The 27,017-nt window shown below is 39.7% G+C and overlaps 1 protein-coding gene across 9 annotated transcripts in view; it reads right to left on the bottom strand.

The window, feature by feature from the left end:
* The window catches only part of BICD1 (BICD cargo adaptor 1), a 260,014-nt gene that overhangs the window by 28,516 nt on the left and 204,481 nt on the right, over nucleotides 1–27,017 (bottom strand). For 2 of the 9 annotated variants that reach the window (XM_073321711.2, XM_073321685.2), the window contains exon 7: nucleotides 17,552–17,869. In XM_073321711.2, the coding sequence (XP_073177812.2) occupies nucleotides 17,552–17,869 (318 nt within the window). Of the gene's footprint in view, nucleotides 1–4,771; nucleotides 5,395–10,339; nucleotides 10,523–16,052; nucleotides 16,244–17,551; nucleotides 17,870–27,017 lie in introns of those variants that run through there. The other 7 variants (XM_073321754.2, XM_073321737.2, XM_073321652.2 and 4 more) reach the window with 6 other exon arrangements.

Raw genomic sequence — 27,017 nt, 5'->3', positions numbered from 1 at the left:
TCTCTTCCCAAAGCTGATTTGAAGAAGGGATTAAATTGTTAATAGATGTGAACAGGCTGCTGAACTCCCATTTAAACATACAGATGACATAAGTAACATCTGCACATTGCATCAAGAGGAGCTAAGATGGCAATGGGATGGCTCAGGGGACTGGTAATGGGAGAGGGGACCTTTCGCCTTGGGTGTAATGGTCTGAATCTGATGCAGGTCAATAGTAACCAAAAGTAGCTACCATCTGATGGCTGTTTGTGGTCTGTGTAGGAGTTGACTATCTCAGTCCAATTCCTACTGGAAGGATGTCTACATCATAGCAGCCATCTTTGCTGGGCGTTCCACAGGACAAGAAACTGAACAGCATGGAAATTAAGATACTCTCTCAACTCCATAGGTGCCCCTTCCTGGTCAAGATTGAGGCCTGTTGCTAGGGCAGCGTGTGCTTGCATTACCGTTGCGCATACTGTACCTGTTCTTTGGATGGACAGTCTCTAGTTGCAAGGAATATCAATCTGATGCCTTCACAAGCACTGGACCTAACCTTAAAAAAATCTCAGAAGAAGTCTTTCTATTTACAATGTGCTGAACGAAAAACTGAAGAAGGTGGTGACCTTAAACTCTTCAGTACTTGGCTCTTTCCCTCCTCCCCAGATCAGAGATTTCACACCCTCCAAAACATGGAGGAGGAGGAGCACCTTCTGTAATGGGCAGCATTTTATGCCTTCACAGGTAGAAGTTAATGAACCAAGATGATATTACAGTGTACAGATAAATCAACCATATCAGATATAATAAGTGCTCCTCACCCACCAAAAGTTCACCCATACTAGAATCTGAACTTAACTTTTCTTTTTCTTAAGAAAGAGGGGGAAAGAAGAAGGGAGAGCTTAGAAAATTAAGATGTGGTCACCATCCTGCTGCCTCCAGTTTTTATTCCTGCAGGGGGAAGCTTGGGGAAGTCCAGTCATCTCTCCACTCCCAGGCCACACAAGTCTCTACCACACAGAGCTTTGTGCCTCCCGTGTGCTGCATTTTTCTTGGGGAAGAGGCTCATCTGCCTGTTTTGCCCACCCACCCATTGTTTGGCTGGCTGGCTAGGCTGACTGCCTCCACAGTTCTTTGTGGGGGGCTGGCCAATAGATCTGCTCACTTCTCAATGTCCCAGGTAAAGCATCTCTGGGGGATGAGCTCACAACAGAGATTTCGGACCAACATATTCCACCCTAGCCCATTGTTTCATTTGCAAGGGATTTGTGAATAGCCTTGTGCAGGCTGGGACTAAGTGAGTGCAGGGGATAGTAGAAGAAAGAATGATTCTAGGGACAGGTGGAAAGGAATATGGGGGTGATGAGACATTTCATTATTCTGCAAAACTGAACATCCTGCTTCTGCAGTTCGCCCAGGTCACATTGACCCAGGGATTGCAAAACTGACCTCTGAACAGGTATTCACATGCCCCTGCCCAGCTCCTGGGCATGTTTGGGCCAGCTCTGATCAAATATTTTTAATTCTCTATTATAGCAAAGGTTTAGAAACACACACAGTACTGATTGGGTTAAGATCAGCAATACAGGGAAACTTCCAAAGGTGTAAATCTCATCACTCCCCAATGTCTGTTTCAATATGTGTTTACTGCTGAAGTATGTACAAAAGATGCAGTCTCATAACAAGCATGGAAGGAAAGCATTAGATAAACTAAAGGCTTCGTATCAGCAAGAACTGGTGATTGGTTTATTGGACTGGCTAGAATATGTCATTACTGGGATAAAGAAAAGCATTTAGAAAGATGCCATCTGTATTACTGACTACCACAGAACAATGTGATAAAGCACTGTTAACAATAATAATTTAGTGCTATACTTTGGTTTGGCCATGAAGATATATGGCTTTGTGGATCAGTTTGTTTAAATTGCTTCCTGGAATATCTCAGGCTTCCCTGGCTACACTATTACTGATCTCTTTCATCTAACCAACAATACAACTAGGCTTTTTTTCTTCCTCTTAGCATTTAGCCAGATAATTTCCCAGTGCAACTGAGATTTTAGCAAACACAGAGTTCCAGCTACTTTAGCCCTGCAATGCACAGAAAACTGTAGGAAATCATGTAGATTTCGCTAAATCCTGACCTCTACTGAATTCATGCACAAGCGGTGGGGACATTTCCTCTTTTCCTCCAGTATGTAAGAAACAGGCAAGGATGCTTTAACCCACACAAGAGCACCAGAAGACATGTTCCACTGGTGGCATGGTTTGTAGGTTAGGAGATGCACCCATCCAGCTAGCAAGCATTATCCTATCAGCAGCAACCATTATCCAGGTGCAACAGTGATAATTGATAAATTAAACAGTAATAAGTCACCAGGACCAGATGGTATTCATCCAAGGGTTCTGAAGGAACTAAAATGTGAAATTGCAGAAGTACTAACTGTGGTATGTAACCTATCATTTAAATCAGCTTCTGTGCCAGATGACTGGAGGATAGCTAATGTGACGCCATTTTTTAAAAAAGGCTCCAGAGGCAATCCCAGCAATTACAGGCTGGTAAGCCTAACTTCAGTACTAAGCAAATTGGTTGAAACTATAGCAAAAAACAGAATGATCAGACACATAGATGAATACGATTTGTTGGGGAAGAGTCAACATGGTTTTTGTAACAGGAAATCATGCCTCAACAATCTACTAGAATTCTTTAAGGGGGTCAACAAGCATGTAGATGAGGGTGATCCAGTGGATATAGTGTACTTAGATTTTCAGAAAGTCTTTGACAAGGTCCCTCACCAAAGGCTCTTAAGCAAAGTAAGCTGTCATGGGATAAGAGGAAAGGTCCCCTCATGGATCAATAACTGGTTAAAAGATAGGAAACAATGGGCAGGAATAAATGGTCAGTTTTCAGAATAAAGAGAGGTAAATAGTGGTGTCCCTCAGGAGTCTGTACTGGGACCAGTACTGTCCAACATATTCATAAATGATCTGGAAAAAGGGGTGAGGGGGTAAAATTTGCAGATGATACAAAACTACTCAAGACAGTTAAGTGCAAAGCAGGCTATGAAGAGTTACAAAGGGATCTCACAAAACTGCGTGACTGGCCAACAAAAAGGCAGATGAAATTAAATGTTGATAAATGGAAAGTAACTCACATTGGAAAATATCATCCCAATGATACATATGAAATGATGGGGTCTAAATTAGGTGTTACCACTCAAGAAAGAAATCTTCCGACAGTGGCCAATGCCAGGTGCCCGACAGGGAATGAACAGAACAAGTAATCAACAAATGATCCATCCCCTGTCACCCATTCCCAGCTTCTGGCAAACAGAGGTAGGGACACCATCCCTGCCCATCCTGGCTAATAGCCATCGATGGACCTATCCTCCATGAATTTATCTAGTTCATTTTTGAACCCTGTTATAGTCTTGACCTTCACAGCATCCTCTGGCAAGGAGTTCCACAGGTTGACTGTGTGTTGTGTAAAGAAATATTTCCTTTTGCTTGTTTTAAACCTGCTGCCTATGAGTTTCACGTGATGATTATCTGTTCTGTTCATTCCCTCTGAAGCACCTGGCACTGGCCACTGTCAGAAGACAGGATACTGGGCTACATGAACCTTTGGTCTGACCCAATATGGCTGTTCTTATGTTCTTAGTGCTCCTGCTCTGAGCAGAAATGAAATGTGCCCCACTGCTTTGAATCCTGCTCCAGGAAGCTAGATTCCTTTAGCAAAAGACTCACTGAGCAATCACTGCTCCCTCTCTCAGTGTAGGCTGGGGCAGGTTTTGAAACTTAATGTGCAAGTAATGTTCAAAGAGAGGGACAGGTTGCATTAGAGCTCTTTACGTAGGGAACAGAAATTAAAGCAATAGAAAAAGTCAGAGGGCAGGCAGCAGAAGTGGCACAGAAGGACAAGATTTTCACCCAAGATTTAGGAATGAAGGTGAGAAGATGCAGGCCTCTCTTTGCTAAGCAAGCATTTAGTAAAGAAAGGCTCGGGGGAAACAAAGATTAAGTAAACCAGAAGTTGGGAGCCAAACCTATACCAGCTATACAAGATTAAGGGCCAGATGATTTTACATCATCTGAAAATCTAACCCTAAGAATGATCATAATATCAAAGGAAGACAGAGATATGCTAGTGCAGGAGATGCTGATGCTGTCTTAGCTGCACTGGCCTCTTGCTCTTTTTCTTTTAACAGTGGGAAATTTAAATTCTTTAATTATATTTCCTGCCTTGGATTTCCTGTGATAGCAGGGGACTGGATCAATAACCCAGATGGTCCCTATCGGTCATATGTTCTTATATTTTTTTATATTTGTATTTTATCAAAATCTTGTACCCATTGCCCAACACTGTAGAAACATTTTCACCTATCTGAAAGCATCATTCAAAATAATCTTTTTAAAAAAACCACGCTGGTCCACCCAGGTCTGTTCCACTTCTCAATTCACTATACCTTTCTCAGTCTTCCCTCCCCACCTTTTAACATGCTGTCCCATATCAGGAGACCAGACAGCTGATTTTTCATAATTTTTTAGTTAGTTTTATTCAGTACTTTCTTCTGACACCTGAATTACCTGCCAGCCCCAATTAAAGTGTCCCCTGGTCTTTCCATGGACTCCATTGCTCACGTGAATGACAATCAGACCAAAGTAATGCAAGCAAAGCTGCATGTCAACTTTAACCTTCATCTTTGCCTCGTTGTGGCTTATTGTAACATGCATTTGTATGTTACAATGGCTTATTGTAACATGCATTTTTTTCTCCAGATACAAAAAACAATATTAAGAAATTTCTTGACCATTTGAAACTTTTTTATTGTTATCATGCTTTTGCATTTTTATACTGAATATAATTTGTGGGATATGTTTTAAATCATTCCTCACAAAATCTAATGACAAGCTAAATAGTGAGTTAGTAAATTAGCAGAAATGGGAATGGACAGAAGCTTAAAAAGATATTATGTTAAGGGTGTTATACAGTTCACAGAAATAGCATTTCTACAGATCCAAGCATCTACCGTGTACACACTTATATTAAAAATGTGATATATCATTTAGAGGCTTCAAAAACAAAAAGGAAAAGGCTTACAAACATATCACTTGTGATACTGTTGTCTAGGTTATCAATTTAAGACTGGTGGATACATTTCAAAGGTCATTCTGGCCCGCAAACATGGCCAAGGCCATGGTACAATTTGTACCATGTCAGGGTACACGTAAGAGTCTGATCCAAGGCCTGCTGAAGTCAAGGTGAATGGGATTTTGGTAGGCTTTGGAATAGACTCTAAAGGCACTGTTGGCAACTGTCACAGCCCTAAACAGCAATACATCTACAATAATGAATATGTTCATTTTGATGACAGAAGTTACTGGTGAGATTAGATGATGACCTCCCAAGGAACAGCTCTGCAACAGAGATAAAAAAAAAATCCTTGCTTCACTAACTTAAACAAGCAGAGACTCACTTCTGCACCATCTTATGTTTTCAGATGACTAGCACAATAATTAATATTCAGGTATTGTTGGTGATCAAAATAAGTAACTCATGAAACTGCATTAAACCTTTTCACAGAACATAAAGACAGACATTATTTGTTAAAGGAATTTTGAAGAACTGTTAATAATTGTTTCAGATAATTGAGGGTGGTAGATTCAGGAACACAATCTTTTTATGGAAAGTAACAGAGTACTGGTAATACATTTTTAAAAGAGGTGATGTGTTACCTGCCTATATACTTGGTTGGAAACAGCCTAAAGTCTAATTGATTCTAATCAAGAACTTCCAACGAAAGTTGCTAAAATTTGTTATTTAAATGAGACAAATTCAATCTAAGAACCAGGTAACAATGTTTATGCACATGGAAAAAAGTCAATAACCTCTTGATAATATTCAGCCTTAAGACATGGACTTCACTGCAATCGTTTATTTCCTTATTTAATTTTGTTTTGTAGCTGGCAACATATATTCATAAGGAGGGTTTTTTAAATCCACTTTAAAAACATAATGAGAAAATACAAATAGAAGCAAATACAACCAGTGGCACAGCAGTAAATTCATGTAATCATAATAGTTAAATGATATTGATCAGCATGAAATGTATGCCATCGGTCTTGTCTGTGGTAATTAGGAAGCTAAACATAACAGAGAAAAAGCATAAAGCAAAGTGGTCCTATTCACAGTGGCACCAGGAGGTAAAAGTACATTTAGCCAGCTGATTTCTTGATCAGTTACAGCCAGCTAAAGTCCTTGGCAATGATACTTCTCTTCAGTTTTGAAGTCGCTTTCACAAGGACAAATGTACCACAGTAGGAGTGATGTAAATGCATAATGCTCATTAAGCTTAGTTAAGTGAGCATATCAGATGTAGAACATGTAGACCTTAATAGCAAGGATATATAGATATTTCTATATGTATGCTCTAACCCCACACATTAAACAATGAAAACAAAATTACATACACACAAATGGTTCATTACAAAAATAATAAAAAACAGAAACAGAACAAAAAATGGACACAAGTAATAACATTAAATTAAAGATATCTAAATTATCCTTTTTGGATGTAGTACCTGGTTTAGTTACAGTTCATAACCCTGAAAAAATGGATTAAAATAATTTCCATAAACAGTGTTAGACACATTAAACTATTGCTGCAGGAATCCTGTCAATGTCAATAGCCTGTCTGTGTACAAAAATAGATAAGACAACTTGCGCATATGAATTCAGACCATAAACATGAACGCATTCACTGTGCATAGAAATATATTTTATGCATATTCAGGGAATCACAGAGAAACTCAGACTAAGACCCTCTTGCCCATGACACACCCAAGAGAGTAATTTGTATTTGATCTATGTAGTTGACCTCAGTTTTGTGAATTTGGAGGATTTCCAGAGTCAGGACAATTTTTTTAAAATGTTGGACCAGATTCCTCAGCATGGTCCAGCTGCTTTGTGTTGCTCTAATTACATAGAGCAGCCACAAACTGATCTGATCTGGCTGGTTAAGCCAGTTTATGACTGCTTTTCATCACCGTAGAAAGCAACCAGAGGCCCTACTGGTGAATCTAGCCCAGTATTTTTAAGGTATGTTAAAATTTTGAATGAATTAATTTTGACAGATTTCTTTGAAAAGCAGGGTTATGTGGTACTGTTGCATTTTTAGCTATATATCTGTGGCTACGTTAAACAAAAAAGTTAATTATTTATCACGATGTATACATAAAATTGGATCTTACACCCAACAAAATTTTGAGACCAGAAGCCTGTTACAGAATCAAACGCTTCGTCAACAGTTAACTAGCACAGAAGGAATTGTCAATTTTCTGTCCATATGGCTTCTCTTTTCTGAATGCGTTCCACTGACCCAAAACATTTAATTTAAGACAAGGAGAAGAAACGTTTTTTTAAAAAACTTCCAAGTCTACAATCAACCTTGTTCTAGGAGACAAGTGAGGCATTGTTATGGCTTGGTTGAATAGGCTGATGGTATACTTTTGAAAAGCAGGCTAACTGCAAAATTAGTACCTAAGCTAAAAACTTTTATCAATGGCCTTGGATCACCTTGGTTTTTTTTTTTTTTAAAGAAATTATGCTTTCCTAGTTGTATAGGTTTCTAACAGTCCTGCTGTCCCAAAAGAAAGAGATGTTAGAAGAAATCAAGGTGTAGGAATTTAAGGGATACTTATGGTACTGGAGTTTATAAAGTTAGGAACAGTTTTGTGGATTTGGTTCTTAAATGCAAAGCAAAGCTGAACTGCTTATTAGCCACTAAAATTAGAAGTTGTAACCTGTATAACTCCAAAGTTTGAAGATTAATAGCATCAGAAAAAAGAAGATAGAAACCAAACAGATTAAAAAAAACCAACTTTTTCTTCTCTTTCAAGGGTGTAAATTACACTGGCTATAATTAGGGCTGTCAAATAATCACACTTAACTTAAGCGATTAACTCAAAACAAATTAACTCGATTAAAAAAGTTAATAGTGATTAATTGCAGTTTTAATCGCACTGTTAAACAATAATAGAATATCTATTTAAATTTATTATAAATATTTTTGGATGTTTTTCTACATTTTTAAATATATTGATTTAAATTACAACACAGAATACAAAGAGTACTGTGCTCACATTATATTATTTTTATTAAAAATATTTGCACGGTAAAAAAGAAACAAAAGAAATAATATTTTTTTAATTCACCTCATGCAAATACCGTAATGCAATCTCTTTATCGTTAAAGTGCAACTTACAAATGTAGACTTTTTTTTGTTACATAACTGCACTCAAAACCAAAACACTTTTGTAGTTAGCGTTGCAAGGTATTTACATGCCAGATATGCTAAACATTCATATACCCCTTCATGCTTTGGCCACTATTCCAGAGGACATGCTTCCATGCTGATGATGCTCGTTAAAAAAAGAATGCGTTACTTAAATATGTGACTGAACTCCTTGGGGGAGAACTGTATGTCTCCTGCTCTGTGGTTTTACCCACATTCTGCCATATATTTGTTGTTATGGCAGTTTCAGATGACCACCCTGCATATATTGTTCAATTTAAGAACACTTTCATTGCAGATTTGACAAAATGCAAAGAAGGTACCAATGTGAGATTTCTAAAGATAGCTACAGCACTCGACCCAAGGTTTAAGAATCTGAAGTGCCTTCCAACATCTGAGAGGGACGAGGTGTGGAACATGCTGTCAGAAGTACTGAAAGAGCAACACTCTGATTCGGAAACTACAGCATCCAAACCACAAAAAAAAGATAGCATCTGACTCAGTTGATGAAAATTAATGTGCATCAGTCTGTACTCCTTTGGATAGTTATCAAGCAGAACCCATCATCAACTTGGAAGCATGTCTTCTGCAATGGTGGTCGAAGCATGAAGGCGAATATGAAAGTTTAGCATATCTGGCACATAAATGCCTTGCAACGCCAGCTACAAGAGTGCCGTGCAAACACCTGTTCTCACTTTCAGGTGACATTGTGAACAAGCGAGCAGCATTATCTCCCATAAATGTAAACAAACTTGTGAGTGATTGGCTGAACAAGAAGTAGGACTGAGCGGACTTGTAGCCTCTTAAGTTTTACATGGTTTTATTTTTGAGTGCAGTTATGAAAAAAAATAATTCTACATTTGTAAGTTTCACTTTCACGATAAAGAGATTGCACTACAGTATATGTATGAGGTGAACTGAAAAATAACTATTTCTTATCATTTTTACAGTGCAAATATTTATAATAAAATATATAAAGTGAGCACTGTACATGTTGTATTCTGTGTTATAATTGAAATCAATATATTTGAAAATGTAGAAAATATCCAAAATATTTAAATAAATGGTATTCTATTATTAACAGTGTGATTAAAACTGTGATTAATTTTTTAATCTCACGATTAATCATGATTAATTTTTTTAATCATTTGACAGCCCTAGCTACAATTATTTACTCCTGGGGAAATGCCACTTCATGCGTGCAGGAAATATGTCCCCCCTCCGCAGATTCTTTGCTTCCCAGCACAAAGTAATCTGGAAGCAACGGGAAGCCATGCTGGGTGTGTGTGTGTGGGGGTGGGGTGTCATGGATGCCCATGGGCATAGTTGGAGGAGGCACTGCCCCCTACCAACCAGAGGCGAGGCGTGGAGGGGCACACGGGGTCACATGCCACTGCCCCCTGCATTTCAGTGTGCACAGAGCTGCCTGGCTGGAGGAGGGTGCCTGTTTTCTGTACAACAGTGAGTGCCCATGGTAGGCAGGGCAAGGGTGGAGGGAGAAATGGGGACAGGGTGGTGAGAGGAAGAGGCAGTGGGAAAGGAAGGGGGTGAGATAAGGCAGGGGAAGTGGATGTGGGAGTGAGAGGAGGGAGATAGGACAGAGGGGAGAGGAAGGAGGAGGGGATAGAGGCGGGGGCAGTGGGGAAGGGGGATGGACTGGGGAAGGGAAGGAGATAGGGGAATTGGGGGTGCAGTGGGAATTCATCATGCAGTGTCCCCTTAACAGCAGTTGCAGCTGGGGCTCTCCTATTAAGCAGGCCCATCAAACCCCCAGCCATCCTGCACCTGGACCACCCTGAAGAGCCCCGCATGCCAAGCCCCATCCTCCCAAACCCAGACCCCCCTGATAAGCCCTATCCCCTACCCCAGGCTCCCCCTGATGAGCCCCAACCACCTTCACCTGGACCCCCCTGCAGAGTCCCATTGCCCCAGTACCCGGAAGTGCCCAACAAACCCCTGTGCATCCAGATCTCCCACTGAGCTGCCTGCACCCAGATTTTTCCACACAGAACCCTCTTACCCCACATCTGGATCCCCCCCAGACTAAGCCCTCCATACTTAGATCCTGCTGGGCTGAGGCTGTCTGCCAACACCCGGTGTACCTGGTGCAGAGGGAGGGGCAGGGCCTGGGGTGCTTCTGGGGCTTCGGGTGCAGCCTCACTGCTGAATTCCTGTCCTGGGGGATGCTGCAGGGTGATCTCCCACCTCCATGCAGCCAGCGGCCTGTGCTCCCCACTGCCATGCTGGAGCCTCTGCATTTAGTTATTGAGAAATAAAATTTGCAGAATTTTAAAATATTTTTACTTTTTTATTTTTATTTTTTGGTGCAGAATTCCCTCAGGAGTAATAATTGTCCCACAAGGATTACTCTACTGGTTGAGGATTGGCCAGAGGGATGAACTATAGCCCCACCCCTTATAGACACTTTTGTAACCTCTCCCCAGCATCAGGTGGCTCCGGTGCAGAAGGGAAGGGAAGAGGTGGTATAGAGACAGATTTATGTGCTGTGGGGGGTTCTCATACACCAAGGGAATCCACTGGCTGCCACTTTCCAGCAGCCTGAGCAGTGCAAACAGGCTGGAACAGAAACCAAGGATCTGGCCCCATGTGTTAAATACACATGTATAACATTTTCATTATAATTAAACACACACACAGACACACACACACACTTATCAACAAAGAGAGAAGGTGAAATATAAATCAAATAAAAACAGAATAAAAATTGTATAAAATACTTCTGAGGAAAATTATTAAATTAAATATTCAGTAGTTACGCAGTGTTGCTACAGGAAACAATTCTTTAAAACAACATCATCATCATCATCAATCATCATCATCATCCAACTGGAAATGAAAAAATAAAGGCCACATGAATTTTTCATTACTTGTGAGCTGATCTAGCATGGTACTAAGCACCTCCTGACAGATGCTCAGTGCCTTCCATGTCCCCTGATGCTAATGAGATTTGAACATGCTGAGCCCCTTGGAGACATTGAGTACCTTGGAGGACTGAACCTCTTTTTGATTTAAAACCCTTTAAACAGGTTTTTATTTAAACAAAAAACCCTTTCCAGGTCACTATGGTATTCTTTATGCAAAGGCTGTATAGTAATTAATAAATTAATTAGTCATTAATAGTAATGAAATCTAAAACCTACAGAGCCAAATCCTCAGCTTGTGTAAATGAGCATAGCTCCAATGGAACTACACTGATTTACATAAACTGGGGATCTGGCCTCAGCTGGTCTCTGAATTTCAGAGAGCAATGTCATTTCTACAGAATTTGTTTTGTGTTTGTTTTTCAAACCGATTATATAGAGTTCTATAGCACAAACATAATTATCCATTACATTCTATAGTACTTTTCTATTAGAAAAAAAATGGTGGTTTCTCCTCTTGACAAATCTGAAACACTTCAACACGTATCCCTGTATGGTATTTTTACATATTTAAAGTCTACTGTTGGTAAATATAAATATAACAATGCACAAATGTGAAACCTGCAATAGTTTGATTCAGTAGCATGCAAAAGAAGGACAGAGATCTGTATGTACCAAAAAATATTGTGAATGATCTCTTAAGAGCAGCAAGATTGAACATCAAAGAGTAATACAGAGCAGTTTAGTACCCACTACTGTATGGTGGTTCAAACGTTTTATGGAGAATAAATTGCAGGCATTTGTTTTTCTACAGCATGCTCAAAAGCCCCCCATGAAACCATTATCTAAAGCTTTTTTCTCCAACTCCAAGAATCAAAATGGAGTGAAATGTATCATTTTAAGCTCAATTTGCTACAAATAACAAAGAAGTTTTATGTCAAAATAACAGATGTGACAAAGAAAAAGAGCTGAGGACCAACCTTGGACCTTTTCTCCTTCCCTTCATTGACAAAGTCAAAAAAGGACAACAGAAACATGGCCTCTGTCAAATTTTCAGTAGTGGAATATTAAAGACCATCTCATCACATCATCTACAGGGTCTGTGCATGAAAATTAGAGAGGAAGGAGTTCAGATACAACTGAAATTAAAAGGTCATTGGTGATACAATGTTGCATGCTATGACGCTGTCAAATTCAGCATCAAGTTCATTACTGAGACTCCTTTAGAAGGAATAAAAGGTGTTACGGGGCCTTTTGTTTCCTTTTTGCTCTAATTTTCTCGTGTAAATAGGAAAAGAGATCCCAGTGTAGTGTGCAGCAAGACCACAGTACAGCTAAACACACATTACTCTGAGGAAGTCAAACAAGATGCTTTGTAAGTGAACTGATGGGTGTTTTTCAGCAATTGTGATTAGAAACCATTAGTACAATAAAGGAGCCCAGGTGGATCATACTGCAATAATCAGAATGGTCTATATGTGCTGATTTAGTTGCACACAGTCAACTGGGATCAAGAAGGAATCAAGAATTATTTCCTGAGAGTTCTTTAACTCAGCAATTCTTTATTGGTGTGGGGTGGATCCACTCAGTCATCTTCACCATGAGAGCCCCTTACTGCAGATACCAACCCAACTTCTCTACCAAAAGGCCAGTAGCGCCAGCACTTCCCTAAAAGTAGGGAGCAGTGTCCAGGAATGTGGCATGGCTAAGGTAGCCAGGTGATGTGCCAAGCAGGAGATCTAAAAGAAGGGCAGCATCAAGGAACAAATGAACAACACAGATGGGAATGTAAAAACGGGTGCACAGGGAGCTGCTCACGGATAGGGAGGCATAACTGATATCTTTCCACACCAGATTCACTTATTTTAGTCCTTAGTTTTCATTATCAATTACATCTCTAATTCCAACACACTGGAGATTAAAGAATGACTAGAGAAGTCATATGGTGAAATTGTCTTATGAAGGAAATGCTGATTTTAAATATCCATAACTTAAAAAAAATTACTGAACCAATAGTGTTTTTCTTTCCTCAGGAGGACATTAAAACAATACAAGTTTGAAGTTCCTACCTTTAGCCATTTTTTTCCCCACACTTGCATAACTTGAAGATACCTGGACCAATTTTTCTCAAACTTCAGTGAAAAATCCATCTCAGAACTCAGAGCAAGTATGGACAATTTCAGCCCAAGGGCCATATGTTTGAGGAAGTGATGGGGTTATGGAGGGGTTAGAGTGGGAGGCACATTTCAACCTTAGCTGGGTGTTCACTACCTGTGAGCACTGTAATAAGTAGAAGGACGTTCATTTATAAGATTAAATATGGGGGGGTTTAAATTGTAGATGAAGAGAACAAACCATATCAACACGGACAATTGTTAAAAAAAAATAGTGAACTTGATGGGCAAAAAAGTGACTGCCAGACAGTCTTACTGGGCCAGAAGGCTTGTTTCTTTGAAGTGGAGATTCAAAGAAGAAATGTACAAAACGCTAAAGGAGTAGAAGTGGGAGCAATGGGTTATGGAGTCTTCTTGGGACTATGTCATAGGAGTTGGGTAAGAAGAGCACAGGAAAAGTTTGCTGAATAAAGGTTGCAAACTTCTTCGGGGTGGTTGTGGATGTTTTAATTAATTCTGGGTCACCATTCTTGAATTCTATTGCTAATTCTACTTATGATTGCTCATTTAAATGAAAATGGCTGCTAGAATCTTTGTATTTCATTCTCTTGTGTAGTTTGGGTTTGGATGCTGTTGCTATCTGACAGTCCACAGGGTGAAGAGGGATTGTTATTTGTTGAACACCAAATGTTATGCCCAACCCAGTACAATGCATGGAGAAATACCCAGTTCCTGACACAAAGAGCTTACAAAATTCCTGTAAAAATGGACAATGGAATAAGGTGTTTATGCTTTCTGCTTTGTGGAACAAGAAAATACAACTAAGCCTGCTGCAATAAGAACAATGTTAGTCAATTTCCCACGGTCATTCACAATCCGTATTCTAAAATAGGCCCAGGGTAATCTTAAAACCCGAAGCTGATATAAAGCTTTGATGGCCATACTCAACTGTAAAGTAAAATGAGGAAATGGAAAGGAAAACGAGGGAGGAAACAACTATCTGCCTTCATCAGGATTAACTGCTCAGTAGCACATTCATTTGAACAAACCACTATAATAGGTTTACTTGAGATGTGGGCCGTATGAAAGCAAAAGAGGCCAATAAACACCACCCACGAAACCATTTTAGGGGTATTTTACCTTGAGAAGGAAAAGGAATACATCAATATATAACACTGTCTTAAGAACCTAATAGTCTTTAAGGATATGCTGGTGCACCTACAGTGCACTATTTGACTATAAGAATTTATTATCAATGGAACACTTCTGCTTTTCCAGTACCAGGAAGTTATTTGGCCTCTACTATGCAGAAGATCAGATGAGATTATTGTAATGGCTCCTTCTGGCCTTAAAAAATCTATGAATCTTGTGAATTCTACATTAACAAAAGAAAGAAACTCCTTTACTTATGCAATTGGGAGTTCTGGGTATGCAAATAATGCAAGATCAGTTTCTTTAGGGGAGTGTAAGTGGCCCCCAGAAATAGTGATCATGACCCAATTCTAAGAGAAGGAAGAAACAACAGATACCATCAGTGTTTAATGAACAGATTCCTGTCTAGAGGGTAATTATAGACACACATGATCTCCTCTTTCTTGGCACACTACCCTTTCCTCCAAATTATGAAAAATATTGACACAACTGCTCCTATATGCTCCTATTGAAATAATCAGTCCTAACAGGTAAGAACTGATGGTTTATTCAGTAACCCCCTATGGTGCTGCTAGAGCAATGCAATGGGAATATCTGAAAGGAATTCCTGATGACAGACAGATACGATTTGCTGTGGCAAGTTGTCATTTCTTAGCTGCTGCCTTCATCAGTCAGCCACTCGATTTTTTGACGGTAGAATCTTATGGGTGTCTGCTTTGTTCAGGCTTCCTACAGTTCTGCTTCTGGTATATATGAGCCGGTGTCAATTGAATCACACTACTTTAAGCTTGCTGTGGTATTGCTTTCACTAAGGGAGAGACAGCCTATTCTGATATAATTATGCCATTTTCTTATAGCAGGTATTTTATTTATTTCAGAGGATACCACCAGTCTGGTTTTTACCTCTTACATTTTCTGTTTGGGCTTCTTCTGCCTGGCAAGCTTCAAAGCAAACAGTTGAACATATCTATTGACAATCAAAAGTGTTCATGTAAACAGGCTAAAAGCACTGCTCAGTCACAGACCCCTTATTGCTTTCTGATTTCTAAGGAAAAAATAGCAATGATTAGTTTGCCCACCACGAAGAGAAAGATGACATGACCTTAGGAACCAGGAAAGCTTCCTGGCAAGATGGACCCCATGAATCAATTTACATAAAATAAATCTTTTGTGAGCTTAATATTACCTTTAAAAAACTCCATCAAGTAGCCAAGCACAAGCAGGACACAGATACTACTGTTGACCGTTGCCTATTTCCAGCCATTATATGCTCTAGTGAGTGGTTTTGAACTCCTAATTCCTCTCTCACTTTCATTTTGTATTTTCATCACTGGCTAACAAAAGAGGCACTGGACCAAATTCAGCCCTGGTGTAACTGGGTGCAACTCCTATGGATGCCAATGGGAGTTGTATCCACTTACACAATAGATTAACTTGACCCACACCATCTAGAACCAGTTTTTGTACATGTGGGAGCTGACGTTCTGCCAGCAGCTGCAACAGATTACATAGGAGAGGACATTTTGATTTTAAAGTTGACAGAAGGTGCCCAAATTACATCGTGTGTGCAGTTTTGGGGTCCCCTATTCTGCTAATCACTTTGCACCACATGCACCCAAGGAAAAAATGTTTACCTGGTATGGCCACGGTTAACCTTTTTTCCTTGCTGAGACGGTACTCATGGATGAGTTCACTCATGGAAGGGGGGCCCCTCAGAAGAAATGATTCTGTGGAGGTGGGATCAAGGGGGGCTCTTAATATATTCTGTAGGTAGGTCCCTGAAGTCCTGGGATGGCTCTGATCACAAGGGGAAGGTGAGAATAGTCTTGCAGGAGATCCAAGAAAAATACATATGGAAACAAAAGAGTTTTACTTTAATTATCTTTAAATGCCTCATGAATGACAACAGCATGCTAATTTGTTTAACAGGTAAAACCAGCTAGTGTTGCCACCTCCTATCATTTCCACAACACGACATGTTGCCTGTGTTGGAAATTCTTTTTCATAGTTGAGGAGGAGATGAGGTTTATTTATTTATTCTCCACCCTCCTTCCCACCCCCGATCATTATATTCAGCATTTAGTGGGCTCCCTGAACATTTTCTTATCCTTTACATTGTGACCAGAAAGTACAGGGAAAGGGAATGAACACCCAGGACACTTCACTAATGGAGTCCTTTTCAGTGTCAGAACCACTGACATCTCCACAACTACACAGCTTTGGCATGACAGTCAAAAGACAACATGAGAATTCACTTCTTGAACAACCAGAACATCTGCTTTAAGTTATAAACAGCAGTCATTCCCTTTGAATATGCAGAAAAGTTCATCCGAGTGAACACATCCATATCCTTCTCCCACTCACGAGGAGACAGAGGCAAGTACTAGATCAGTGGCTCCCAAACTTTTTCCGCCGCTTGTGCAGGGAAAGCCCCTGGCGGGCCGGGCCGGTTTGTTTACCTGCCGCGTCCGCAGGTTCGGCTGATCGCGGCTCCCAGCAGCCGCAGTTCGCTGCTCCAGGCCAATGGGAGCTGCTGGAAGCGGCGAGGGACGTACTGGCCGCCGCCTCGCCACTTCCAGCAGCTCCCATTGGCCTGGAGCAACGAACTGCGGCTGCTGGGAGCCGCGATCAGCCGAACCTGCGGACGCGGCAGGTAAACAAACCGGCCCGGCCCGCCAGGGGCTTTCCCTGCACAAGCGGCGGAACAAGTTTGGGAACCCCTGCACTATAGCATATCAGAAAGGTTTTGTTTGTTTGGTTTGAAAAAAAGCATTGACATGCTCACAGAGCATATCTTTTTAAAAATTTCTGGAGGTTATTTTGCTGTATGCAAAACCTTAACTCATTTTAAAAGGACAAACAAGGTGCACTGAAACACTGACAGAATATAGTCTACAACTACAGTAAAAAGGAGGAGATAACATTATGGGTAGATGGAATCAGAAACACACTTAGCCAGGCTTTGAGTTTTGATCAGCCACTATTTTTATCCTCCCCTCTCCCTTCTCCCCAACCAAAATAATAATAATTATTATTATTATTATTAATAATAATAATCTGTTTACAATTCAGTGAATGACTTTAACTAAAGTCTGGCCACTGCACTGTACTATAAAGATCACTGCATGCATACCTTTTCCTCTGAGTGCCACTGCTGACCAGTAAGTTTGGTTGCTGTGGGCCCTGACTATGCAGGAGGAAAGTGTCTATGGTTGGCACGGTGGCTGATGCTTCCTCACTTACTTTAGAGCGGCTGTCCTTGCTCTTTCCAAGCTTGCCTTTGCTGCGTCGGGACTGCTCGTGATCGAACTCTAAATCCTCCAGTCGCTGGGTAAGGGCAAGTTTTTGCTGGATAGCCATCCGCAATAGAGAGTTTAAGGTCTTCTTCTCATCCTCTGCAGCTGCCAACTGCCTTTGCATCTCATCCAGCTGTGTGACATACTCATCACACCTGGAGAAACAAATGGAATAGAAGCCTAGTGAAGTATTCTAAGAACCAAACAGAGCAAAGCAGAGATGGGCCTGAACTAACACCCCAAATCTAAACCATAGACCATGATTTGTATCAAGTTCACAGCTCAAACTCATCTCTAGGCCTAATCTCAACCTTGCCCCCCCACTACTCTGAGATTCAGATCTGGATTTCAAACTCTCAAGTTCAACAGGAGAATTTGGATCCAGAGTACTGGTGCGGCCCATGAAAACTTTTCAGATTTCAGATCCAGCTTATGTGTTCAACTCTAGGGTTTTGGTTTAGGACCATCCCTAATTTTGAGCACAATTGTGATGTGGGCAAATTAAACTGATAATTTACATAACATGAAGGGGGTCATAAATAATACATTCTATCTAAAGCAAAGTATTACACAACACAATATGACAAGAGCAGGTATATCTTCATTCAATACCCAATATTGCATAGATTGTGTGATGAGATGCTATCAATTATTAGCCAGTGCTAATTGTTCAAAAGATACATGCCACTTTTAGGGATCAGGAGGTTGTTCGGTGTTCAGGCCCATTCAGTCCTTGACCAGACTTCCAACAGGGAGCCAGTGAGGCAAATTGTAGTGAGTAGGGTTTTGTGATGTGGACACTTGCTCGTTTTACCCAAAAGCTGTCAGGTGGTAACTTTCAGACCCTCTAGCTCACAGCCTTAGCAGAATTTGAAATGGTGAACTGTAAATAAAAGCTTTGTTTCCCATTACCATTCTCCTAATCCACATACTTCTCCCATCACTTCAGCGTTGGAGCTAAACAATAATTCGCATCTGATCGTACCCCTTATCTATCCCTCACTTATTTTACATCTAAGTTTTAGTCTTACAACAACCTGACATTCTCTCACTATTCTAACTGTATATTATTTACATCGGAATGGTTGAATCATGAAACTCACTTTGTACAGAAATGTCAAAGAAATCAATCACTCAACAGTTTGAATTTCTACCCCACAGTTCTCCTGGTCACACTCATTTGGGGACTTTGACCCATGCTGCATCTCATATTTGGTCTTTGGAAGGTTTTGAGGTACGACTATATCGCCCAGGTGATATCGTTAATGTTTATAAAATGCTTTGAAAATTAAAAATGAGTCTGACTTAATAGTGGGCCAAGACATTATGTCATGGCATTAGTCAGTTGCTGGAGTGAAACAGCTTTAATTCTATTAAACGAAGAGCCTCTTTTCCAGTCAGAACTCTTACTAGATGCAGTCCAATTGTCCTGCTCTATGGATAACTAGAATGGTATAGTATCACTCATTTTCAGCAGCATCAATGCTTCCTACATGCTTTTTAAAAAATACTAAAATATGCACCCACTATGTTAGAAATTTCATTACAAAAATTGTTTGAATTCACCACAAAATAAAAAAAAGATCTATTTAAATAATAAAATCCTACCATTTCTGTCCTAAGGGCAAAATCCTATTTAAGTGTCACCCACAGTAACTCTGCTGAAGTGTATGGAGTTACTATGGATTTACAACAGTGTAACAGAGACGAATTTAGCCCTAATAGGACTATCAACAGGAAGTAAACACCCAGTCCACCATTTTATTTTCTCTCTCAAAATGTCTGACTCACAATAAACCTCTGAATTCTCGCTAACTGAATGATGAAACCATTTAGTCTATGAATTGTATCCTTCAGTTAGAAAGCAGGAACACAGTGTTTGGAAAATTCTTACTCAATCTATATATACATTGTGCTCTTCTTTCAAGTGATTTTAGTTTTAGCTTTCATATGCAAACAAAATCACTGTAAGCCAGCCACAGCTTCAGTATATATCTGCTTTCTACAGAGCTTTAACAAGCAGGACTGCATTTGATTGTTCAAGCTATGGGGAAAAACAGATTTTGCCGCACTGTTGGCTGGCTTACAGTCATCTCTGACACCTCTCGCTGATAGAAGCAGTTTGATGTTTATGGATGTTTTAATAAATCTATTTGACAGGGCCACTAGAATGATGTCAGCAAATTAATCAATTTGAAATACAAATGGCTGTAATACCCATGATATCTCAGATTTAAATTCTTACTCACTGGGATCCGACAGATCTTGTATCTCCCTTCTCCAGTTTTCCTCTTCAGTTTACCCAAGAAGAGATAAAGAAACTTTGACTTCTAACTACATCCCCAATAGGAAATTTACAAAAAAAATGTAACTACTAGATTCAACACCACAAACTCTTGCAGTATAACACTCGCAACAGAACTGATTGCTTTGCTTTCATATGCCAATGATGCAGTTTCCTTGTTGGGTTAAAATTAGTTGACTTTAGACCTCAGAGAATACATGCTCTGCAACTGCACAACTGCCTTGTAAAACAGTGTAACTTTGCAGTTATTATTTAAACATAAGGCTTAATGAAGATGTAGGTTATTAAAACCAATTTAGACAAACACAGTTCTCACTGCCATATAGGAAATCATCATAAATTGGCTTTAGAAGTTTGGACGTACAAGGAGTCTTTTTTACTGGTTGTTTGTGACCTGACATGCATGTTACCGATGACCTAATAAAAGCAGTTCTCTGACTGTTATCCTTAATTTTCTATACATCATAAACTTATTTTCATAACGGCAATTCTTGACAATTCATTGCAGGGCAATAAAAGTCACTTGATCTACACCACTACTCAAAGTATGCTATAATCTCTCAGAAACGTACAGCCCATTGTTTCTGTGTTTTGTTGAGAACCAGTGTTCTAAAAGTTTAAGCACGTCAACAAAACAGTCAAATCAAAGACTATGATTGGCTTTTGAGGCTGCTGAATCACCAAAGTGCTATAAGTCTCCTTGAAGTCCACAGTGGTGGAAGCTATTCCCGTTTACAGAAGGTTGTAGCCTGTTGTAGCCATGGTACTTTCCCTCTTATATTAAATATTCCATACAACATGCAGTCATGGGATAAAAAGATAAACATTTCTGATTAAAGAAATAATAATAATGTGCATATCTATAGGGCCTTTCACCCAAAGTCTCCAAATATTTTACCCACATTAATTAAGCCTCGCAACATATTGTGGCAGAAAGAATTTAAGCGCTAACATGAAATTAGGCACAATCCTGAACTTGGGGTGGTAGCTATGCGGAGATCCAAGAGGCATTGTGGCTCAGAGTGGGGGTTTTAAATACACCTCAGTGATTTAGAAGCACAAATTCTACTGCCTTTCAGAGGGACTTGTGCTCCATCCTCAGAGTCACAATTTTCTCCTTCGTTACTCTTCCTCTGGTATGGAAGTAAGCAGATATTGGCCCATATCACCAGTCAGTTACCATCACCACCCCCTACTCCCAACACAGGCTCAGCTGTGATGGCCAGCAAGAAGGTGGGGTGGGAGCCAAGACCTCTTCTCCCTTCCTTCAGCACTAGACTGCTTTTTCTCACCTCCTCTCACCATATCGTCTGCTGTGGCATGTGGAAATTAAGGTTGTTTTTTAAAAGCCTTCCGTCTATTACTATGCTCTCTCCATGTGCGTTACTCTGTCTGTCGCACTGTTTCATAGAAATGATGCTCAAACCCTCTGCCACTCACTCAGAAGGAGTAGAGAGGGCTGGTGTCTCGTATCAGCTCTAGGGATACAGGAAGGAGCAGGGGATTGAGTGAGTGGGTTAGGGATCAGATCTGGGGCTCAGGTGGGCAGCAGCAGTTGGCAGGGGATTAAATCAGCTTCTGCTCATCCAGGCAATAAAATAGGAATTCAAATTCTACTCTGCCAGCAGGGTTCCATCTACAACCATGGCCCCAGCAGATCACTTCCCCTGCTGAATAAGCTTCAGCATGCATACTCTATTAATATCACAAACAAAAAATGCCATTATAAAAGAATTATGTCTGAAATAATCTTTTAATGGAGTCCAGCTAGTGCCCCAAAACATGATTACACTTAAAAAACTTCTTCACCTTTAAAAAACCCAAACATTAGAATGTCTGGAGATGACCAGTTAAGAGATCTAGCCTGTTCCCCACCACCACATAATATTTCCACACTCAGCTAACGTGGCCTATCTGATCTTAACTGACTCCCTAACTTTTGCAAAAATCCATGCAAAGGTCAAAACAACAACTGTCTTAGGAGAGCATGGGAAACGGATCCTCCTTTGAACAGGAAATGGATTTTTATCAAATCTTCCCCTGTGGGTGGGTGGGAGGAGATCTAGAGTTGTGGGGAGCATGTGCTCCTGGCAGGGGAGAGGGGGCAGATGGGGGATCTGCCCCTTTAGCATCCATGTGAGGAACAGGACTGCTGTTTCCCCCTTGAAGACATGAATTTAAAATGCTGCATCACCACAAAGATGGTATATCTGATTATGTACAGCAGAGCACCAGAACAAACAAAAGTTTCCCTACAAAACAGGGAAGTGTACTTCATAGAGGAAAAAAACACTCTCCTTGCAAATACTATAAAACGGAAGAAATCATTTTAATATCCATATTTATAATATAAATATTCTCTTCTTTCAAGAACTGCCATTCCTGCACTATGGACTCAGAAACAGGAATCATGTGATGCAGGGTTGCCATAGGGACCACTCTACTTTTCTTGAACAGCAGACTACACAACTGAATTTTCATGCTTAAGGTTATGCTACAACAGAGTCGCGATTAGAAAAATCTCACATTCTTCCATTTTTTCCAGACAGATTTTTTTTCTTGAATGGATGCCCACAGTACATTGTTTGGAGTAGCAATTTTTATTTAGACAAACAGTGCTTCAAAATAGGGGACAATGACTTGCTGCATCATTTGAGCATTTGGAAAAAGCGACTTAAATATAAAATTCCTTAGATTTTGGGGGAGGGAGAGGAGAGGGGACATTTTCAGCAGAGCAGAACCAAAAAAATGTACTGATACATATGATCTGCAGTGAAATTTTTTTAAAAACACACTGACTTTTTATGACTGTCTGTACCCACAAAATACTACACAACCTTTTTGAATACTACAGTGCCACTACCTTTAACCAACACTGCCTTCTATAATTCATACAGTGAAATTTTTAAACACTGATGCACATCTCTATGTGATGTTACTCATGACTCTAGTTAACTCTAACAGACATATGGAGCCTAATTCCAAATAGATCAGGCTGCAATAGTGTCATCCATATTTTATTGTTTTTACTCTATACAATTAGGCTCATATAGGAAAACTATATGCCAGTAAAAGGCATTTGATTTTGATAAACAATCCCTTGATTACAGTGGCCACAACAATGCCCTTCCATGGTGTGATGCATGGCCAGAAAGGGTTAAACTTCCTGCAAAATAAATGACTTAGATTCAACCCTTAAAGACATGTGGGGAAAGAATGTTTGTGTTTTTGTGTATTTACATTACATATATATATATATATATTATAGGTAGTGGTGGACAAGGTAATCAACAGTCCCTGTCTATGCTGTATTTTGATAATTCAGAGATCAAAAGGTTTCAGAGTAGCAGCCGTGTTAGTCTGTATTCGCAAAAAGAAAAGGAGGACTTGTGGCACCTTAGAGACTAACCGATTTATTAGAGCATAATAAAGTTATTAGAGCTCTAATAAATCGGTTAGTCTCTAAGGTGCCACAAGTCCTCCTTTTCTTTTTTCAGAGATCAAAAGAACATCCTAGCATTTAAATTAATTGTAAACACAGGATCTCTCTGTATACATCTCTCTTTGAAATGTATAGCAAATCATCTGTGAATGGTAGAGGAACAAGCAAATTGCCTTATGTTAACTCGTATTGCTAAGTACTGGTGGAGGACCTCCTTCAAAGTCATCCTAAAAAGAAAAGGAGTACTTGTGGCAGCTTAGAGACTAACCAATTTATTTGAGCATAAGCTTTCGTGACCTACAGCTCACTTCATCGGATGCATGTATGTATCCGATGAAGTGAGCTGTAGCTCACGAAAGCTTATGCTCAAATAAATTGGTTAGTCTCTAAGCTGCCACAAGTACTCCTTTTCTTTTTGCGAATACAGACTAACACAGCTGTTACTCTGAAAGTCATCCTAATTACCTTTTGCTCTCTGAGGGATTCCAACTTGTCAAAGACGACATGAAATTGTATAAAAGATCCTTCTGTCCTGATCCTGTTAATCTCAGATCTGCTTGACGCTTCAATGCAGGGGAAGCTTAAGACACAAGGCTGGGATCCCAGTGCTGACTGGTCTCCCCTGAATAGGATATTGGACATTGGACTATAACCTATGAACTAAATTCTAAAGGAAAGCTTTGCAACCACTAAGCTCACCATCTCTGCTACAAGAAAAGGAGTACTTGGGGCACCTTAGAGACTAACAAATTTATTTGAGCATAAGCTTTTGTGAGCTATAGCTCACTTCATCGGATGCATTCATTTTTTTTTTCCACTGAATTCATCCAATGAAGTGAGCTGTAGGTCACGAAAGCTTATGCTCACATAAATTTGTTAGTCTCTAAGGTGCCCCAAGTACTCCTTTTCTTTTTGCGAATACAGAGTAACACGGCTGCTACTCTGAAACCTGTCATCTCTGCTATGTATCTGAACCTCAATAACTGAACTTATGTCTATATGTATATTGATCTTTTAACCATACTTTCTCTCTTTTGTTTTTTAATAAATTTTAGTTTAGTTAATTAGAATTGGCTGTATGTGTGTATTTGTGCAAGATCTAAAATATTCAATAACGTGGGAGGTAATGTGTCCAATTCTCAGGGACTGGTAGAATCTTTTCTTTATATGATGAAATATGATTTTTATCATATTTGACGTGGGTACCTGGATGGAGGCCTGAGGCTGGGTACTTTAAGGGGACTGTGTTATTGACTTCTGAATAACTAACGAGGTAATTAAGAAGCTGTTTTATGCTGGCTTGGTAAATCTAAGTATCAGAATATCCACCAGCTATGGGGTTTGTCTGCCCCATTCTTTGCAGTTCACCCTAATTGAGTGAATCCCAGCCATTTTCTAGGCGCCTCAGAGTTAGACAGTGCAACCCTCACCATCACCCTGCCTACGTTTCTTTGTGAATCCAGCCCAAGGTGTATAATCAGAGCACCATGAGCTACTGCTGTCTTGCTAGGAGAGCAATAATTTACAAAGGTGTTTTCTGTGTAACTTCTGCTGGATTGATAGGGTAGCAACCGTTGTACCACTAATCATTTCTGGATCTACTGAAATATTTCTGCATTGTTACTTGTGAAGTGGAGACAATGTCAAAAAAACTATAGTCCACACATTCAGCTATGGAGGAGTTTTTAAATCACATCTTAATGCATCTTGATACTGTGCTCTATGCAAGGAAAACCTTACGAGTATAGGGTCCTAAAATTGGCACCACAAAAACTATGTTAGCATGTTAGGAGCAAATGGGAGAAGAGGATATTCTTAAAAACAAGAGAAGCATGAAGAGTACGTTCATGCATGAACTTAAAGCGAAAGGGTGTAATTCATATCACAATACAGGGGTTTATTCCCTTATCAATAAGCAGGAGATTTATGTGGGTAACTCTCTTTAGTGGTAAATGGGCTTACCAATTTTAATCACCCATATCCTAAAAGGGGAAGAAAGTCCCAGAATCTGTAACTTGCCCTTTCTTTTATTTTTGTTGATATCCTGATGGACAGTTTCCACTTTATTTTTCATGTTCAGTTAGTATTTAAAAGATGACTTACAAGAATACCTATATTCTTTAAGGACCTGACATATAGCCCAGTGAAGTTAGCAGAAAAACTTCTATTGTCTCCAATACGCTTTGGATCATCCCCTAAATCCTGCAGAGTTTAGAAATGTATGCTCACTATCCCAAGCGGGACAAAGAGGTGCATTCAGTATTCCAACAACCTAACATTACCTTGACACTTCCTTTCTCAAGCTTCTCAAAGTCCAGCCACATACAAATTACTGGCTCATGTTCCACATGATAAACAGTCTGCTTTATGCCACTGATGCCACAACCTCCTCAGGTCCCTGCTGCGGACTGGAATGGCCTACATCTATGTATACCTCACAAAGTGTGCTTTTTAAAAGATTAATAAACAGATTTTTAAAACCTATACAAAACCATGCATTTCTGGAGTGAAGTCATAGAAGCTACATTCACTCAAACCAGCTGTTGATCTGGCTCCTAATTACTATAGAAAAGTTCCTGTATGGAACTGTGCATATAATATGGTTAGATTAGTGCAATGGTTCTCAAACTTTTGTACTGGTGACCCCTTGCACACAGCAAGCCTCTGACTGTGACCCCCCTTATAAATTAAAAACAGTTTTTTATTAGGGTTGTCAAGCAATTAAAAAAATCGCGATTCGTCGCACTGTTAAACATAATAGAATACTATTTATTTAAATATTTTGGATGTTTTCTACATTTTCAAATATTTCAATTTCAATTACTACACAGAATACAAAGTGTACAGTGCTCACTTTATATTTATTTTTTATTACAAATATTTATACTGTAAAAAACAAACGAAATAGTATTTTTCAATTCACCTAATACAAATGCTGTAGTGCAATCTCATTATCATGAACTTTCAAATGTACAATTATGTACGAAACAACTGCTTTAAAAATTAAAACAATGTAAAATTTTAGAGTCTGCAAGTCCACTCAGTCCTACATCTTGTTCAGCCAATCACTCAGACAAATAAGTTTGTTTACATTTGCAGAAGATAATGCTGCCCGCTTCTTGTTTACAAGGTCACCTGAAAGACATTCTCATGGCACCGTTGTAGCCGGCATCACAAGATATTTACATGCCAGATGTGCTAAAGATTCATATGTTCCTTCATGCTTCAACCACCGTTCCAGGGGACATGTGTCCATGCTGATGACAGGTTCTGCTCGATAACAATCCAAAGTAGTATGGACCGATGCATGTTCATTTTCATTATCCGAGTCAGATGCCACCAGCAGAAGGTTAATTTTCTTTTTTGGTGGTTCGGGTTCTGTAGTTTCCGCACTGGAGTGTTGCTCTTTTAAGATTTCTGAAATCATGCTCCACACCTCATCCCTCTCAGATTTTGGAAGATAGTTCAAATTCTTAAACCTTGGGCCAAGTGCTGTAGCTATCTTTAGAAATCTCTTGGTACTTTCTTTGTGCTTTGTTAAATCTGCTGTGAAAGT

Source organism: Lepidochelys kempii, chromosome 1 (assembly GCF_965140285.1).
Source record: "Lepidochelys kempii isolate rLepKem1 chromosome 1, rLepKem1.hap1, whole genome shotgun sequence".
Lineage (NCBI taxonomy): Eukaryota > Metazoa > Chordata > Testudines > Cheloniidae > Lepidochelys > Lepidochelys kempii.
This window is presented reverse-complemented; position numbering and strand designations above follow the sequence as displayed.